Source organism: Bombina bombina, chromosome 2 (assembly GCF_027579735.1).
Source record: "Bombina bombina isolate aBomBom1 chromosome 2, aBomBom1.pri, whole genome shotgun sequence".
Taxonomy (NCBI): Eukaryota; Metazoa; Chordata; class Amphibia; order Anura; family Bombinatoridae; genus Bombina; species Bombina bombina.
In genome coordinates this window covers 534,383,058-534,403,720 of record NC_069500.1, presented here as the reverse complement: position 1 = coordinate 534,403,720, position 20,663 = coordinate 534,383,058, and the positions used below count along the sequence as shown (strand labels likewise).

The 20,663-nt window shown below is 37.3% G+C and overlaps 1 protein-coding gene across 1 annotated transcript in view; it reads right to left on the bottom strand.

The window, feature by feature from the left end:
• Positions 1-20,663, bottom strand: part of ROR2 (receptor tyrosine kinase like orphan receptor 2) — a 232,573-nt gene that overhangs the window by 24,967 nt on the left and 186,943 nt on the right. The window contains exons 4-5 of the mRNA XM_053702383.1: positions 18,454-18,484; positions 2,803-2,930 (exon numbers count right to left, since the gene is read on the bottom strand). Coding sequence (XP_053558358.1) covers positions 2,803-2,930; positions 18,454-18,484 — 159 coding nt within the window. The remainder of the gene's footprint in view (positions 1-2,802; positions 2,931-18,453; positions 18,485-20,663) is intronic.

Below are 20,663 nucleotides of genomic sequence, written 5' to 3'. Positions count from 1 at the left end.
CATGTGATTAAGCAGCCATATTGCTTTTGCAACAAATTTCGACAAACGCTTGAAAATCTTCTTCTCCGGAACCGCTTATGTTACAGTTGTGAAACTTGCTGTGTGTATTGCTGTACTGACCTAATATAAAGTTTGTTAAAGAGAAGTGATTTAGTCACATGATCTAGCTACCATTTTGAAATGTGCAAAAATCTTTAAACATCTTCTTCTCTGAAAGTGCAATGAAGCACAATTTTGCACATGTGCTCCTTGCAAGGTCCTCTACCAAGTTTGTTGAAACTACGATTTTTCCATAATCAACATGGATGCTATGAGCCATTCGCCTTTTTATCGTTGTTTAATTGCTTAAATGTGCCCTTTATGCATTATGTTTACACTATTTAACTATATATTACAGTGTAGCAGACACATGATTACACATAGTCATGACCCCTACAGGCAATATTGCAGTCAAAATTCACACTGCGCAGTCGCCTTCGTGAAATAAAACATTTGCTAATTTTCATGAAACTTCTGCAAATTGTAGAGGTCTATAGTGAGCATTAGTATGTGCAATTTGAAAGCCATACATTGCATAGCTTGGCGGCCATTTTGTTTCATATGCACAGTTTTTAAAAACTACAAAAATCTTCTTCTCCGAAACCGCTTATGGAACAGACTTGAAATTTTGTTTATAAAGTTATCTTATGACTAACATTCAGATTTGTTGAAGAGAAGTTGATACGTCATGTAGTTTGGCAGGCATTTTGAATTGTTCAAAAATGATTAACAATATTTATTAATAATAAAACGAAAACCGTTTTAGAAAAATGCTTTATTTTTACCATGTTTATTGACATCTATGGTGAGAACTATTGTGCATAATATGGAGGCTGTATATCATATGATTTGGTAGCCATTTTGTTTCAAGCGAAAATTTTGAAAATCTATTTTCTCTGCAACCGCTTATGTTAGAACTGTGAAACTTGCTGTATAACCTTATATTGTGACCTAGAGTCACAGTTGTTAATGATGAAGGAATTAGTCTTTGAAACAGTTTTTTTTTTTTAATGCTTATAATAACCACAGCATAACTCAAAAACTCAGGAAACTTGGCACAATGCTAGAGATCTATACTGTGCATAATCATCCCATGTAACATAAATCTCATATGTAACCTGATCTAGCAGCCATATTGCTTTTTGCGACAAATTTTGAAAAACGCTTGAAAATCTTCTTCTCCAGAACCGCTTATATTACAGCTATGAAACTTGATGTGTGTACTGCTGCACTGATCTAGAATAACGTTTGTTCAAGATAAGTGATTTAGTCACATAATCTAGCTGCCATTTTGAAATGTGTGAAAATCTTTAAACATCTTCTTCTCTGAAACCGCTAAGTGCAATAATGCGCAATTTTGCACACCTGCTCTTTGCAAGGTCATCTACCAAGATTGTTCAAACTGTGAATTTTCCATAATCAACATGGCTGCTATGAGCCATTCGCCTTTTTATTGTTGTTTAATTGCATAAATTTAAACTTTATGCATTATGTTTACACTATTTAACTATATTAAAGTATAGTAGACTCATGATTACACATAGTCATGACCCCTAAAGGCAATATTGCAGTAAAAATTCGCACTGCGCAGTCGCCTTTGTAAAATAAAACATTTGCAAATTTTCATGAAACTTTTTGTAGAGGTCTATAGTAAGCATTAGTATGTGCAATTTGAAAGCCATACATTTCATAGCTTGGTGGCCATTTTGTTTTGTATGCAGTCTTTAAAAACTACAAAAATCTTCTTCTCCGAAACCGCTTATGGGACAATCTTGAAATTTGTTTCTAGAGTTATATTATGACTATCCTTCAGATTTGTTCAATAGAAGTTGATAGGTCCTGTGGTTTGGCAGCCATTTTGAATTGTTCAAAAATGCTTAACAATATTTTTTAATTAATAATAAAACAAAAACCATTTTACAAAAATGCGTTATATTTACCATGTTTATTGACATATATGTTGAGAACTATTGTGCATAATATGGAGGCTGTATATAATATGATCTGGCAGCCATTTTGTTTTATGCGAAAATTTCAAAAATCTATTTTCTCTGCAAACGCTTATGTTAGAACTGTGAAACTTGCTGTGTAACCTTATATTGTGACCTAGAGTCACAGTTGTTCATGTTGAAGGAATTGGTATAAAGCTATGGCAGCCATATTGATTTATGCTAAAATTTCAAAAATGTGTTTTCATTGCAACCGCTTATGTTAAAGCTGTGAAATTTGATTTATATTGTGACTTAGCAGCTTGTATGTCATTGCAAAGGCGATGCGCTTGGCCAACTCTATTGCTGCTTGCAGCTATATTTTTTTTAATTTCTTCCCTTTATCAGTTTTGCTCTTTACAATCCTCTCTTCACGTTTTTTAATTCCTGGTGTTTTTTCCCTATAACTTAATCTTGCATCTGAAGAAGAGAAACTCTAAAGCTATAGTAAATGACTTCTACACTGAACTCAATAAATTAGTTGTGCAGCATTTTATTGCCTGCAACCAACATATCATTGTATATTTTAGAGAGAGGTCATACAACTACATTTGCTCAGGCATTAAAGTTTTGCGAGCTTTACGTCTCGTGTTTCACTTGCAAAAACATAGATTTCTCTAATGTTAAAAACATGCTCTAGTGAATGCTTTGGGAATTTGGTGTCCCTTTAACATTTCTGCTGAGACTGAATACTGCAACATACTGCTCTGGTAGTTACTTCTGTCTACTGAAATAAAAATGTCTTTTTGCCAATACCATGGTCTGTACTGCCTACCTGTAATTCGGTTTTCAATTTCCCCTTGCATCTGGAGAGAGTCAACGAAAATGGACCTGTTACCAATGAATCTTGCACAAGCGATGCCCCTGTAGGGCTGACAAAAGCCATCTTCCTGGTAGTCATCCCTGGAGGAAAAGCACACACACAAATGCATTTTATAAGTAAGTCTGCAGATGTCTAGCTGTCAGAAAAATATGTTCTGAAAAAAAAAAACCATGTACATATGCAGAGGTCTGGAATGCATTAAGTCCCCCAGGTGCTGTGTTTAATGACACAATATTAACAATTTGTCCATTGGGAATAATTTACTTTGTATAATTCTTCAGGGATCTTTGATACATGCATATAATATGTTAGGGATATATAGTGATAAGGAATGCCAATGAAAAAGTTAACCAATATCAAACTTTATAGATAAACATTGGAGTGCACATGTCTTTAAAGGAACACATGTTTACATTGCGACTAAAAATGGGCATTTTAAAATATATTTTTTGATTTGTAAAACAAATGTTTCTACACTGAAAAATAAAAACACTTTTTCTGCTTGAAAGGCATGTCACTGTCGACCAATTAAGCAGTGGGAGATCTGCATGTCAGCTAGTTAGAACTCTCAATGTCTAGATATACCCATATGTACTCTTCAGCTTCAAAAACAAAATAAACAGCTTACATCAAAAATATATTCCTGTATGAAAAAAAGGTTAACATATTTGTATAGTTCTCTATCATATAATTAATTATACATGGTAGACATTTTTAGGTGTCTATCCCTTTCATTGGTATAGTTGGGGTTGAAGTCTGGACTGCAGCATATGAATATTAAAGAGACATTATGCTGTAAAATTGTTTTTAATGTATTTCCAGTGACTTGTTATACCAGTTGCAGAATATAAAATGTATGAGAAATTTCATTTTCAGGTTTATTTGTGTATTTGAAGTAGTTGGTTTTGTGCTTTGAAACCACGGCCTATTGAAATGGGTTAAGCTTGCAGGTAAAATGATATCTCATTATGTTATCACTTTTATTTACACACACTTCTCTGTAAACCAAAGCTCAATACTAAGAGGGAACAATGAAACATTATCATTTTATCACTTATCTCTTCTACACCCCACCGGGAGTGTAATTTCTTCTGCTGGCTGTGCTTACATAGCCTGGACTTTAAGGGAAATGAAACCACAAATTGCTTTCATGATTTAGAAAGAGCATGCAATTTTAAACAACTTTCCAATTGACTTCTATTATCTAATTTGCTTCATTCTCTTGATATTCTTTGTGGAAAAGCATATCTAAATAGACTCAGAAGCTGCTGATTGGTGGCTGCACATAGATGTCTCTTATGATTGGCTCACCAATCTGCGTTGTGTTTTCTTCAACAAAGGATATCTAAAGAATGAAGCACATTAGATAATAGAAGTAAATTGGAATGCTGTTTAAAATTGTATGCACCATCTGAATCATTAAAAAAATGTTGGTTTCATGTCCCTTTAAGTATAGAAAATGTCAGTATAAGTGGGGATACCACATGTAAATCCGCTATTTCAAATGCTGAAATAAGGATAAACAAGCTACTTGTAAACAATTTAATACACTTCAGCAGGTAAAATAGATAATTGGAAACAGTTTAAAGGGGAGAACATTTTTGGGTAAACTGTCCCTTTAATCACTACAGCCAGGACTATTTACCCAGATATTGCATCCTAAGAATATTCCTAAATCTTTTTTGTACATTTCACAGCAGTGTACAAAACACAGCACTGTTTTTAAATAACTTTATTTGTAAGCATTGTGGGGCGCACAAAGTATTTTGCTTTCTGCAGTTTGGTTAAAGGGACAGTCTAGTATAAATTAAACTTTCATTATTCAGATAGGACTTGTAATTTTAATCAACTTTCCAATTTAATTTTATCATCAAATTTGCTTTTTTCTCTTGGTATTCTTAGTTTAAACTAAACATAGGTAGGCTCATATGCTAATTTCTAAGCCTTTGAGGGCTGCCTCTTATCACATGCTTTTTAAATCTCTTTTCAACACAAAGACAGAAAGTACACGTGGGCCATATAGATAACACTGTGTTCAGGCACAGGGGTTATTTAATATTTAGCACAAAACAATGCTAAATGCAAGACAATAGATGATAAACAGTCACAATCATGTGATCAGGGGGCTGGAAGAAGGTTCCTAGATACAAGGTAATCACAGAGGCAAAAAGTATATTAATATAACTGTGTTGGTTATGCAAAACTGGGGAATGAGTAATAAAGGGATTATCTATCTTTTAACAGTTCTATGGTAGACTGTCCCTTTAAAGTGTGTTACAATATCTTTTGGCATTGTGAGCTCTTCAGTTGTGTACTGTGTCTGTGCCTAACAAACAATGCACCTATGTGTTGTGCAAATAACCAGAAGTATTTTAGTATAATAGAAATGCGTATTAGACACATATAGCAGCCCACAGAAAGAACCAAACTTTTAAAAGAACATGAAAACCAAAATTTTTCTTTCAATATTAAGATTGAGCATGTGATTTTAAGGGATACTCAAGTCAAAATTAAACTTTCATGATTCAGATAGAACATGCAATTTTTAAACTACTTTCCAATTTACTTTCATTAACAAAATGTGCACATTCTTTTTATATTTACACTTTTTGAGTCACCAGCTCCTACTGAGAATAATCACAGAATATACATATATGCATTTGTGATTGGTTAATGGCTGTCACATGATACAGGGAGAGTGGAAATAGACATTAAAGGGCCATAATACCCAAATGTTTAAGCACTTGAAAGTTATGCAGCATAGCTGTAAAAAGCTGACTAGAAAATATCACCTGAACATCTCTATGTAAAAATGAAAGATATTTTACCTCAAAAGTTTCTCAGTAGCCACATCCCATTGTAAAGGACTTCTAAGCAGCAAATCAGTATGTCTGTCCCTGGACAGCTAAGGGGTTGAGCCTCGTGCACTCTCATGTTATTTCCCTATTCAGTTTAAAGGAAGTTTACTATGAAATCTCATGAGAGTTAAGTCAAATCTCATGAGATCACAGTAAAAGAGTCCATGACCTCAGCACTGCTGATGCTGATTGGCTGCTGTTCATTTCTTTATTATTTTTTTTTTACCTGCAGCTGAGCAGCTGAGTATAACTTTTTACACAGAACTTACTCTGCTGAGCTGAGGAGATTGTGAGGTAAAATATCTTCCTTTTTTACATAAAGATGCTCAGGTGATATTTTCCTGTCAGCTTTTTACAGTTATACTGCATCAGGTTCAAGTGATTTAGCATATGAGTATTATGTCCCTTTAACTAAATCTATTAATCATTTGAAGTTCAGACAAAGTGCTATTGCATTGTCTTTTTATCATGCATTTGTTGATTATGCAGATCTATACTGGTCCCCTAAACAACTTTCATTCCATGTCCCTTTAAGGATACTGGTTTTAAGTACTACTATTTTTGCTACAACAGAATAACTAAATGAGCTTTGTATGCTACAATTCTCTACTAAAATCAGCAAAGGATTTACTATATATTTAAGCCCACATATATCATATAATGAGGTTCTACATTTTAATCAATAAACAACAAATACAAAAAAATTGAATCCAAAAGCATAATCCCTTTGGATATCAAACATGAATGTGTTGCAATGTGTTTCAAACCTCTCTCAGTTAAGGAGTTAAATATGCCAAAGTTATGGTGGATTCATTTATTGCACAGCTGCAAAGTAGCAGGGCACAATATATATCCTGGGGCCATGCAAGTGTTCATTGGGCTTAGGAATGCTGAATGACCAGAGGGCATCCAATCTACTCTAATCATGCACTGTTAACATGTTCCAAATTCTACTTTCCTGCTAGTTGCTCTTTTTTCCAATTGATTGTTAATTAGCTATGACCATATAAATGGTGCTGCACAAAGGTTCTCTCCAATGAACTGACCTCAGTCATTTGGATAGCAGGACAAATGCAAATGTTTTATCCACTAATGTAAATGAATAGACACAAAAGTGAACACAGTGGTTTGATGCATTTTGTTTGTTTCCTTTTGTACTATAGCTGACAGTCCCATGAGGGATGGTCTGCTTACTTAAAAAACAACTGTTACAGTTAAACAAAACCTATACCTAAGTCAAAGTTGTTTAAACTTAATGTGAAACTAACATGACATGAATTGCTGTAGATACCTAGGTATCTACTGCTCATCGGCTCACAGGGCAACTCCCACATAAAAAAAGTTGGTTTATCCTGCACAGGAACGATACTTTTTATTACTCTTCAACTTTTTTAGAAGGAAAAGAAACATTTTGAGTATAGTTACATATATTGTGAAAACTTATAAAACTACAATAATTATGCTGGAGTGTTAATTTAACGCAATCGTGTTATTGTCACATTTACTATCTAAGCAGGTCACGCACTATGACCTTAAAGGGAATACAGAGGAATATATAGAGCCGCTATATTGTGGTGCTGCTCTCCTGTGATATATCTTGACAAGCAGCCACGTTCTCTGTAAAATTTAGAACAAAGTTAGCAGGCACACTTTACTGGAGAATTAACTGTGCTGAAAGTGTGGTTATTTGTTAAAATGAAATATAAATGCTTACAGCTGTTCGTAAAGGATATTGAATAGGAGTGCTCCAGTTTTACTTGATTTGGGATTCATAGCCCCTCAGAAACATTTAAAAGTTAACAATCACTAGTAAATAAACCTCAAGTTAAAAAAAAAGAAAAAAAATGTAAATTTTCCATAATATTCTTATGCCATAAGGTTTAGTTGCTCCCCGTCGTGTTTTTATTGTTGAGGAACATGAAAAGAAATAACGAACTACACGAAACGTGATGTTTATCAAACATAATTTACTCTACGGATGAGATTAGGACATAACAAAATGATGTCTCCTTGTCATGATCTGTATCTTAAAGGGAAACAATCATGTTAATCTCATCTTTGTCTCTTTTATGATTATATTTTACTGTCCATGAATTCTCTACTTGTTTAGCTACAGACAGCTATGATTATTTATTATACAATGTCACAAAGCATCACGTTACATTATATACACTCTTTTATGTCTTTGTGGTTAGAGATGGCTGTAAAGCATTCCAGCAAATGTGCTATGGTCCGCTTCTGGTGCCAAAGGGTTAAAAGGGCATGACTAATTTGTGGCACTCACTGCAGGCCTGTAAACCATTCCAGGATGTCACTGGTGGGTATGACACGTGATGCAAAAATTCTGTTGCATTTTCTCACCAATTATGGTAAACAAAAGAAGATCTTTTATATTGCCTGCTGTGTCACATAAAATGTCCCATTCTGCAATTCCATTTGCACAGTCTGCTAACCAATCAGGAGAGTGGGCATGCTCAGGTTTGGCAGCCTACCCAATTTAACACTGAATGGTTTATATATATATATATATATATATATATATATATACATATACACACAGCATATTGCGGGTAAAGTCAGATATTGGGTAATCCTAGGATTACCCAGGTAAAACGGCATTACACAAGCGGCTGTGGGTAAAGCCCGATGTAAGAACATAAATCCCCTCAGAGTGTGGAGTCACCGCATCAAACATATATACGATGCACTGTAATTCCCCTATCTTCACTATCTTTTTTGCCTCTGCCTAGGGGGTTCAAGTGGGGCAAAGCCCCCCCTTGTTGTAAACCTCATTCCCCAAGGTTCACTTGGGGTGGATGCCAGAGGATTAGCAGGGCACCCCCCCCCTTCAACCCCCTAAGCGGAGGCAAAAGAAATAGTGTACATGGGGGAATTAAAGTACACCGGCCTTTACCCACAGCCGCTTACCCGTAACATATAAATATATATAAAAATAATATGTTAGGGGCTGGCATTTACACAGTTACAGAGGTTTACATGAGTAGAAGGGAATGCACATGAGAAATATTTTTTTAGTAATGTGGAAAAAAATTGCATGTGGGGTTAAAGGGGGGGGGGGTGTTTAGTGATGAGGGATTATTTAAAAGAGGGACAAATTAGTTGTAAGACATATCTTGTTTCTGTGGATGAAGGGTATATGTGTTGTGCCAAGGGGTATTATGATATTACGATGCAGTGAGGCAGGCAAGCAGTTTGTACCAGTATTATAGTGACTGGTGTTAGAAGCTCCTGGTCACAGTCACAAACATAAGGACCCACTATTATTTAGTGACACACAATTAGTGTGCTGTGAGTACATAATAAAGCTTTGAGTATGATCAGGTAATTATAGGTAAAAGTTTGCATATGATCAGGTAATTATAACTTCATAGCATACATATAGAGAGAGTGGAGAGTTTATTACTATGTACTAATAGCTTGTGTGACGATCTCACATGGTATTTATTACATTGTTGTCAAAGATTCTAGTCTACTGTGGCAGCATCTTCATCCTAAAACCTGTAGTTTGAAGTCAATCTTAATTATTGGATTTTAAGCTTATTAGATTTTAAGATTATTGTCTTTTTATTATGCACTTGTTTATTATGTAATTATACTGCATTGAGTGGTCCTTTAAAAAACACATTTGTTTCATGTTCAGCTAAGACTCATGGTCCAAGTCCCAAAGTCTATATGACCGGAACAAGGAGTCAATATTTTTAATAGGCATATATCGATGTCTTTTTTGTTCATTTAATAATTCATTTACTATTACTGTAATAAAAAATCTGACATTCAATGTTTAAATGAACACATTGGTGATTTTACTGAGATTTAGTAAATTAAATCACAGCAAAAAATGTAAATAAAAAATTTCAATGAGACAAAGGTACAAAATAGCAACTTTGTAAGTATTTCTCTAATATGTTGAAAGAGTTTTAATTTTTTTTTAATTCTAATCTATCATAAGTAAAAATAAAAATAAGCTGACATTTGTTTCTTACTGGCCTGATATTTTCTTTTTGCACATAAAAACAAGACGTTTAGCGGCCTAATTATCAAGCTCCGTAAAGACCGCTGCTCCATAACCTGTCCGCCTGCTCTGAGGAGGCGGACAGACATCGCTGGAAATCAACCCGATCCAATACAATTGGGTTGATTGACACCCCCTGCTAGCAGCCGATTGGCTGCAAATCTGCAGGGGGCGGCATTGCACCAGCAGTTCACAAGAACTGCTTGTGCAATGCTGAATGCGGAGAGCGTATGCTGAATGAGGATCATGTTGGACAGACATTTGATAAATCGGCCCCTTAGTCTTGGCTTTGAGTTTTTTAAAGACTATAGAATGGCGTATCTGTGATCAACAACATAAAAATCAACCAGTCTAAAAATTGAAAGGAAAAGACCAATCCATAAAAAATAAACTGGGCACAGCCGCCAAGTCTACAGTTTGTAGTAACCTATAAGCAAACAGCAGTGGTTAGCCTGGCCAAGGAAAACCATTGCTCTCTGGCAGAAAAATGATTAGTGCTCTGAAAAAAAAACCCATAAACCAGTTAGTCAAAATATCAAAATTGAAACATCAAGTTAGAACTACTAGAGAAATGAATCTATGAAGCTGGGTTCCAGGGTCTACTTTTTTGCAAAGTCTGTCAGTGTATTCTACATGGTACACAAGAGAAAAGGTTTGGATAGCCTCAAATCCTTACATGTTAAAGGGACTGTTAACACTAAGGGCCATATTTATCAAGCTCCGTATGGAGCGTGAGGCCCCTTGTTTCCGGCGAGCGTTCAGAAGTTATGAAGCAGTGATCTAAAGACCGCTGTTCCATAACTTGTCCGCCTGCTCTGAGGCAGCGGACAGAAATCTACCCGATCGAATATGATGGGGTTGATTGACACCCCCTGCTAGCGGTCGATTGGCCGCGAATCTGCAGGGGGCGGCATTGCACCAGCAGTTCACAAGAACTGCTGGTGCAATGATAAATGCAGACAGCGTATTCTGTCGGCATTTATCGATGTGCGGTGGACATGATACGCTACTTCGTGTCATGTCCGCTCACACATTGATACATATGCCCCTAAATAAATGTTAAACATAATGATTAGCAATGATTAGCCTGAGAATAATATAAAGATGTATTTTTAATTATATCAGTTGAAGAAATAAGTGCCTTTTAGTTTTATAAATCAGTGCGCAAAGCCATGTTGTAACTGAATTATCCTAGGCAAGAAATAATAATCTTATCTAATCTCTCCTGCTAAAACCACGTTGGGACTTTTATAAATACGCTTAAAATTAACAATCTAAAAGGATTTGTGTTTCTTAAAGAGATAGGAAAGTCAAAATTAAACTTGCATGATTCAGAAAGAGCGTGTCATTATAAGACACTTTTAAATTCACTTCTATTTTCAAATGTTCTTCGTTCTCTTAGTATCCCTTGTTAAAAAATGAATACGAACATATCATACTCTAGTGGTAGCTGCTGCTAATTGGTGCCTGCACACATTTGTCTCGTGTGATTGGCTAAATAGATATTTTAAACTTCCTGTCAGTAGTGCAATGCTGTGCCTTCATCAATGGATAACAAGAGAATGAAGACATTTTAAAAATAGAATTAAATTGGAAAGTGGTTTAAAATTGTATGTTCTATCTGAATCATAAAATACAATTTTGGGGTTTAATATCCCTTTAAAGGCTTCATGACGACAGGTTTGCTAGCCTCTGCTCTATACAGTCAACGGCTTCAAAGCATAGGTGACATAATGAAAGATATATGGCTGTCAAGGTGCTAGTCAGTTCACAAAGCCTGAGGGATTCTCCACATTCAAAATTAGTGGTGCTAACAAAGATTGCCTTGAGTGCAGAGGTCATGTTTATTTTGCTACTTTTTCTTGCTTTTTCTTAAAGGACCAGTAAATACAGTAGATTTACATAATCAACTAATGCATGATAAAAAGACAACGCAATAGCACTTAGTCTGAACTTCAAATGAGTAGTAGATTTATTTTCTGACAAATTTAACATTTTGTCTATTTCCACTCTTCCTGTATCATGTGACAGCCATCAGCCAATCACAAATACATATGTATTTTCTGTAAATTCCTGCACATGCTCAGTAGGAGATGGTGATTCAATAAGTATAAATATAAAAAGACTATGCACATTTTGTTAATGGAAGTAAATTGGAAAGTTGTTTAAAATTACATGCTCTATTTGAATCATGAAAGTTTAATTTTGACTTGAGTGCCCCTTTAATGAAATCTCCCTTATATCTTTTGCCCAGTGGTGAGCAGAGGACATGTAAACAATGGACTGCATGGCAGATATAAGGTTGGTCACAGCTTTGAGAACTGTGGGTGCTACATTAATAATTTGTTTTCTTATCACTCCCCATCAGCCCCTAGAGTTGCCACTGCCCGAGACTCACACATCACCTGTGATGGAGTAGATCAACTCAAGCAACACAATTGTATTGAACTGTATTAGTTTTTATCCATCAAAAGTATTGAGTTTTATTAGGAAGAGAAACTCTTTACTTGCACTGATAACATAACAATTGTACATTTGTTTTCTACATGATATCATCTGATGATGCTGTTGCCACATTATCATGGAAAAATTATTTTTGTAGCAGTGATAAAACAATCAACATTGCCACTCCCACAGCAGTAGTGAAAAGGGAAATAATCTGTGTTGACCCTTTGACTACCAGAAATGGCTGCAACCAGTGATGTGCAGTCACTAGAGGCAGGTGAGGCAGTGCTTCACCTCTCATATGGGCAAAAATATATTTTTTTTATTGACTTTAAAAAAAAAAATTGTATTTTTTTTTCCCCAGCATTTTTTTTTTCACAGCTACATGTTGTGCAATGGAGAGGCACAAGCAGGTCTGCCCACCATTACACAACATGCTGCGCCATCTACTGGATGAAAGTGGTTAAGATCATTGCATGGCCCATTAACTGCTTATTTGAGGCAGTCCTATTTGGGCTGAACCAATCCAGCGAGAGGCATTAGTAAGTGGAACTTAGGGTTGGGGCTGGATGTTAAATCATATAAAACAAAACAAAAACGGAAAAAACAACTTTCATATATTTTGTTGCTGTCCTGTGAACCTGCTAGCTTTGCTAAAGTGAAAAAGAGAGTTCTGTTCTTCCCCTCTAAGTGCAGTGGAATGTGCCACTGTCACTTCCTGAATCCTTACAGAGCAGGAAGAGGCAGAGAGAGCAGTGTTTCAGCCACATCTTATTAAAGTAAGATTTTACTGAAAGGGATTCTGTTAGTGAAAATGATAATTTAATGAATGTGGTTTAGTGTTTTTTACTCTTTCACAGCAAAGGATCGTTTTTGTATTTTGTTTACTCAAACTTTACACCCACTAACTTAGCAGCTTGCCTCTGTACTGCACACTAATGTATGGTCTCATTTAGTTATAGTCTCACTTAGTCTCTATAGCTTTGCTGTTTTATTACTTAAAAATGCAGTGGTCCCTCCCCCCCCCCTTGTATGTATGTGTGTGTGTGTGTGTGTCTCTCTCTCTCTCTATCCATCTCTCTCCTTATGTGTTGTTCTCCCCCATGGTCTCTTTCTCTCTCTGTCTCTCTTCCTCCCCCTCAGACTCTCTCATCCCTTATGTGTCTCTCTAACCCTTTGTGTGTGATTGTGTCTCTCTCTAACCCTCTGTGTGTGATTGTGTCTCTCTCTCTCTCTCTCTCTCTCTCATTAACCCTCTGTGTGTGATTGTGTCTCTCTCTAACCCTCTGTGTGTGATTGTGTCTCTCTCTCTTTCTCTCTAACCCTCTGTGTGTGATTGTGTCTCTCTCTCTCTCTCTCTTTCTCTCTCTCTCTCTAACCCTCTGTGTGTGATTGTGTCTCTCTCTCTCTTTCTCTCTCTCTAACCCTCTGTGTGTGATTGTGTCCCTCTCTAAACCCTCTGTGTGTGATTGTGTCTCTCTCTCTCTTTCTCTCTCTCTCTCTAACCCTCTGTGTGTGATCGTGTTTCTCGCTCTCTCTCTAACCCTCTGTGTGTGATTGTGTCTCTCGCGCTCTCTCTAACCCTCTGTGTGTGATTGTGTCTCTCTCTTTCTCTCTCTCTCTAACCCTCTGAGTGTGATTGTGTCTCTTTCTTTCTCTCTCTCTCTCTCTCTCTCTCTCTAACCCTCTGTGTGTGATTGTGTCTCTCTTTCTCTAACCCTCTGTATGTGATTGAATCATTGTGTCTCTCTCTCTTTCTCTCTCTCTAACCCTCTGTGTGTGATTCTCTCTCTCTCTCTCTCTCTCTTTATTTCTCTCTCTCTAACCCTCTGTGTGTGATTGTGTCTCTCTTTCTCTCTCTCTAACCCTCTGTGTGTGATTGTGTGTGTGTCTCTCTCTCTAACCCTCTGTGTGTGATTGTGTCTCTCTTTCTTTCTCTCTCTTTAACCCTCTGTGTGTGATAATGTTTCTCTTTCTCTCTCTCTCTAACCCCTCTGTGTGTGATTGTGTCTCTCTCTCTTTCTCCCTCTCTCTCTAACCCCTCTGTGTGTGATTGTGTCTCTCTCTCTTTCTCTCTAACCCTCTGTGTCTCTCTCCCCCGTCTCTCTCTCCCTCTCCCCCCGAATGCTTTTCTGTGTTTCTGTCTACCTTTTATTTATTTAATTAATGAATTGATAGTGCCACCTGATGGTGTGGCTTTATTTAAAGGGGTGGGGCCAAGCGCCCCACCATCTTTAAATTTCACCAGCAGCCACTGGATCATGACATTTTTATATTTACTGAATAATAAAAGAATCTATAAGCATAATTTGCAGCATTAAAGTAAAAAGTATGTTTTAAACTTATTTTAATGGGCATGGATTTCTAGATCTCATAATCACAGCAAGCCTTGTGTTATCTGGCAAGAGTTTCTGTTACAATCCTTTTAGACTAAAATCAGATGTTTACTAAGTTCACCAGTTTTCCAAGACACGATTTAAAGGGACATGAAACCCATATCAATCCCATATGCAAATTTAAATAACTTTCCAATTTACATCTAATATCTAATGTTTTCATTCTTTTGATATCCTTTGTTGAAAATCATATCTAAATATGCTCAGTAGCTGCTGATTGGTGGCTGCACATAGATACCACATGTGATTGGCTCACCCATGTGCATTGCTATTTCTTCAACAAAGGATATCTAAAGAATGAAGGCGTATCCTAGCCACTGCCTCACCAGCCTCTGACGTCACTGCACGTCACTGGCTGCAACATATTGCAAAGAAGCCCCTTCTGTTCACCTGATAGGCGACAACCTGATTAGATAGATAGATAGATAGATAGATAGATAGATAGATAGATAGATAGATAGATAGATAGACAGACCGATATTGAGTGAATAGATCCATCCCCATAGAAGTGAAGGGTTTACCAAACAATGGCAACTGAAAAAAACAGGGGTGTCAAAAAAGAAAAGAAAAAACAAGCAGTTCAACATCTAACACTAAAACTAGAAAAGAAATGAGCTGAACAATTTGGTAAAAATGGTATGTTTGTACCTTCTAAAACCAAACAAGATTTTCAAGGCTTAAAATTCTGCAGGGGGGGGGGGAGTAATTTGATTTTAATGCTTTTCCTTTGGACTTGCCAAAACACGCATCAAAGAGCACTAAAATTCTTCCTAAAACTAACAGACATAACTGAACGTTTCAACAGAGAGAAAACCCCTCACTAGGTCATTAAATTTGATGTATCCAAAAAATAATAATAGATGAGGTCTATGTTATTGGGCATGAAAAATCCCTGTGGGGTCTTTTGTCCTTGTAATTAATAAATGTTATACATGAAATAGAATAAGTAATTTATCAGTGGCTTATCCTGGCTTTAAGCCAGAGGTGGAAACTGGTACAAAAACATTGTACTAGATATATCAATCAGCAAATTCTATTTATCTGCATCCAGTAAAGAAACAAATTATCCCTAGAGTGGTAAGAAATCACATTATGATGATCATTTTTATAACGATAAAAAAGAGTTAATGCAAACATGATATGTTTTATGGATATTTCATTTTTATGGCTCACTTGAGGCTCTGCCTGTATACTTATACATTTATTAAGTGTTTTCTCAAAGACAGCACTTAACATGATTTAATATTAAAGCCTTTTTTATGCTGTATGTTGACAAAGTTTGAACATAAATATTTTTGCAATACTTATGTATGTTCTTATATCTCTTCAGATTTGTGAATTAAATCTTTGCTGCAATTTGAATGTGCATTAAAAGCATTTAAAGGGGAATCCCAGTGTTCTATTTGAATACTATTTGAATGAACTTTGCAATATAAGTGCATAAGAAATATAGCTTTAGCTTATTTTAACAAGATTGGCACCTTGTGCACATGCCCAGTGCCAGTTTGATAGCATAGACAGACACTAATTAATAAGTTATCAGCTGCTAATTATGTGCAGATAGCTGCTCAGGGAGGTCGGGGAGGTTGTATGTTTAAAACACATTCATCATCAAGATTAAAAAACACACCATAATGGACCTAAAGAAAGTTACAAATTTACTTTTATCACCAATTTTGCTTTGTTCTCTTGGTATTCTTAGTTGAAAGCTTAATCTAGGAGGTTCATATGCTAATTTCTTAGACCTTGAAGGCCACCTCTTTTCAGAATGCATTTGAACAGTTTTTCACCACTAGAGGGTGTTAGTTCACGTATTTCATATAGATAACACTGTGCTCGTGCACGTGAAGTTATCTGGGAGCAGGCAGTGATTGGATAAACTGCAAGTCTGTCAAAAGAACTGAAGTAAAGGGGCAGTTTGCAGAGGCTTAGATACAAGATAATCACAGAGGTTAAAAGTATAATATAACTGTGTTGGTTATGTAAAACTGGGGAATGGGTAATAAAGGGATTATCTATCTTTTAAAACAATAAAAATTCTGGTGTAGACTGTCCCTTTAAATTGTTTATAAGTAGCTCCTTTACCCTTATGTTGACACTTGAAATAGCTGATTTAGCCTGTGGTATCCCCACCTATACTGAAAGTTTGTATACTGGAGTTTCAGCTATTGACAGGCAATGTAAACACAGCCAGCAGAAGAAATTACACCCCCAGTGGGGTGTAGAATAGATAACTAATGAAATGATGATTTTCCATTGTTCTCTCTAAGTATTGAGCTTTGGTTTACAAACAAATATAAGATAAGGAAGCAAGTGATAACATAATGAGATATACAAGGCGATTCATCAAGCTGAGGCGGACAGGGGCGCACATACGCGCCTATGCTCGCGGCAGCTCGCCTCTGGCGGGCTAAATTCCTCTGGCGGAATTCAGCATTGCACACGAGCGCTATTTTGCACTCGCGTGCAATCCCGCACAGGCAGGAGCTGTCAATCTCCCCGGTCGGACTAGACCGCAGAGATTGAATTTTGCCAATTTAGAGGTGGCGAAAGATTAGGGAAGCAGCAGTCTGATGACCGCTGCTTGTTAAATACAGCGTGCAGATTCTCTTGTGAGAGCCTGCAGCCGTAGTGGGTCGAAAGGCTTGTGAAGCCTTTAATAAATTGAACTCATAATTTTACCTGCAAGCTCAACCCATTGTAATAGGCCGTGGTTTCAAAGCACAAAACCAGCACGTTCATATACACAAATAAACCTAAAAATGCAATTTCTCCTACATTTTATACTCTGCAGCTGGTATAACAAGTCATTAGCAATACATTAAAGGGACACAAAACCCCAAAAATACATTTCATGATTCAGATAGAGAATACAATTTGAAACAACTTTCCAATTTCTATTATTTAACTTGCCTCCTTCTCTTGTTATTTTTTGCTGAAAGGTTTATCTAGGAAAGCTCAGAAGCAGTAAAAAATCTAGGTTCTAGCTGCTGATTGGTGGCTGCATATATATACCGATTTTCACTGGCTCACCCATGTGTTCAGTTAGAAACCAGTAGTGCATTGCTGCTCATTCAACAAATGATACCAAGAGAATAAAACAAATTAGATAATAGAAGTAAATTAGAAAGTTGCTTAAAATTGTATTCTCTATCTGAATCGTGAAAGAAAATTTTTGGGTTTCATGTCCCTTTAAGGGAAAATACATTTTACAATATACTGTCCCTTTAACTCTTGAAATAACAGTCGTAATATAAAATATTCTCCCCTTTTATGTGTCCCCAATTGTCTATTTTTACCTGCTGGAGTGTATTTAGTTCTTTGCAAACAGATCCTTTACCTTTATTTTGTAAATTGAAATGCTGAGTTTTGCTGGTTGTATTCCTATACTGAAAATATAAGTAACACACATTTTCTCTGTAGAAAAGCTATATAAACAGGAGAAAATATCATTAATTAATCTCCCATTGTTAGAGATATGTCCTAGAGTACACAGGCAATGGGTTTAATGAGCATAATCAACTATTTCAAATACAAAAATAAACATGAATGACATTTTCCCATACATTTAATACTCTGAAGTAGGTATAACAAGTCATTTGGAACACATTATCAGGAAACACATTTTATAGTGTCCCTTTAAGGCTACCCATGTTCTAAAACGAAGACTAATAACTGAACAGTAGAAGATAAAATACCATTTGTCTCTCTACTAGATCTTCCTCTTCATACAGAAAATGTGCTAACCACACACTAATATAAAAACAACTTAGCTTTATTTTCACAAAGTCATGAATTTGCTCATTTTACCAAACATCAGCATGATGCAAACTACAATGTAAATAAATGTGTCTACAAAACAAGTACTTACTGGATGTTGGGGTACGGGCTGTGTGTTGGTCCTGTTTAAGAAGAGAAAAATAAAGATTATTGCACCACTTGAAAGGGGCCAGAATGCTTTAAAAACTTATCATGACAGGAATAATGTTTAGTTGATACTTTAACACCATTTTAAAGGGACACAAAAGTCAAATTAAACTTTCATGGTTCAGAAAGAGCATAACATTTTACTTATATGATCAGATTGACTTAGTTCCCTTGGTATCCTTTGCTGAAAAAGCAGACCTCAGAAGAAGTAATGCACTACTGGGAGCTAGCTGCTGATTAATGGCTGCACATATTCGCCTTTTGTCATTGTCTCACTGGGTGACTTAGCTAGGTCCTATTAGTGTATTGCTGTTTTGGAACTGACTACAGGCGTTAAACACATAGTTAAATGCCAGCAAAAGTGAAATAATAAAATGCTCTTAACATTTTATTCCTATTACCTACAAGCGACTAGGAAACTGAACACAAGAGAAACATATAGGCACATGTCAACAGCATAATGAGATATTAATATCTGGTAAAGATGGTTGCAAACCATAGCTTAGCACTTATACAGGTGGGCAGGCTGTGGCATGTGCCTACTTGCACTTATACAGGTGGGCAGGCTGTGACATGTGCCTACTTGCACTTATACAGGTGGGCAGGCTGTAACATGTGCCTACTTGCACTTATACAGGTGGGCAGGCTGTGGCATGTGCCTACTTGCACTTATACAGGTGGGCAGGCTGTGACATGTGCCTACTTACACTTATACAGGTGGGCAGGCTGTAACATGTGCCTACTTGCACTTATACAGGTGGGCAGGATGTGGCATGTGCCTACTTGCACTTATACAGGTGGGCAGGCTGTGGCATGTGCCTACTTGCACTTATACAGGTGGGCAGGCTGTGGCATGTGCCTACTTGCACTTATACAGGTGGGCAGGCTGTGGCATGTGCCTACTTGCACTTATACAGGTGGGCAGGCTGTGACATGTGCCTACTTGCACTTATACTGGTGGGCAGGCTGTGGCATGTGCCTACTTGCACTTATACAGGTGGGCAGGCTGTGACATGTGCCTACTTGCACTTATACAGGTGGGCAGGCTGTGACATGTGCCTACTTGCACTTATACAGGTGGGCAGACTGTGGCATGTGCCTACTTGCGCTTATACAGGTGGGCAGACTGTGGCATGTGCCTACTTGCACTTATACAGGTGGGCAGGCTGTGGCATGTGCCTACTTGCACTTATACAGGTGGGCAGGCTGTGACATGTGCCTACTTGCACTTATACAGGTGGGCAGGCTGTGACATGTGCCTACTTGCACTTATACAGGTGGGCAGGCTGTGACATGTGCCTACTTGCACTTATACAGGTGGGCAGGCTGTGGCATGTGCCTACTTGCACTTATACAGGTGGGCAGGCTGTGACATGTGCCTACTTGCACTTATACAGGTGGGCAGGCTGTGACATGTGCCTACTTGCACTTATACAGGTGGGCAGACTGTGGCATGTGCCTACTTGCACTTATACAGGTGGGCAGACTGTGACATGTGCCTACTTGCACTTATACAGGTGGGCAGGCTGTGGCATGTGCCTACTTGCACTTATACAGGTGGGCAGGCTGTGGCATGTGCCTACTTGCACTTATACAGGTGGGCAGGCTGTGGCATGTGCCTACTTGCACTTATACAGGTGGGCAGGCTGTGACATGTGCCTACTTGCACTTATACAGGTGGGCAGGCTGTGACATGTGCCTACCTGCACTTATACAGGTGGGCAGGCTGTGGCATGTGCCTACTTGCACTTATACAGGTGGGCAGGCTGTGGCATGTGCCTACTTGCACTTATACAGGTGGGCAGGCTGTGGCATGTGCCTACTTGCACTTATACAGGTGGGCAGGCTGTGGCATGTGCCTACTTGCACTTATACAGGTGGGCAGGCTGTGGCATGTGCCTACTTGCTTCTCACACTACTTCTGGAGGAATAAAGTTGTCTAATTTTATTTCCCAACACACATTTTCCTTTTTTACTACAAAAGGCCTCATTTAACTGTTACATATTCCCAGCTAATCTCCTATGCACACACAGTAGATGTTGTGTGATGTTCCAACAAATACTGTGTGGCCCCTCTGAGGATTTGAGATCTGCAAATACAGCCCTGTGAGGGAAATTGGTTATCAGCACTCTAATACTATTAAACAGGATATT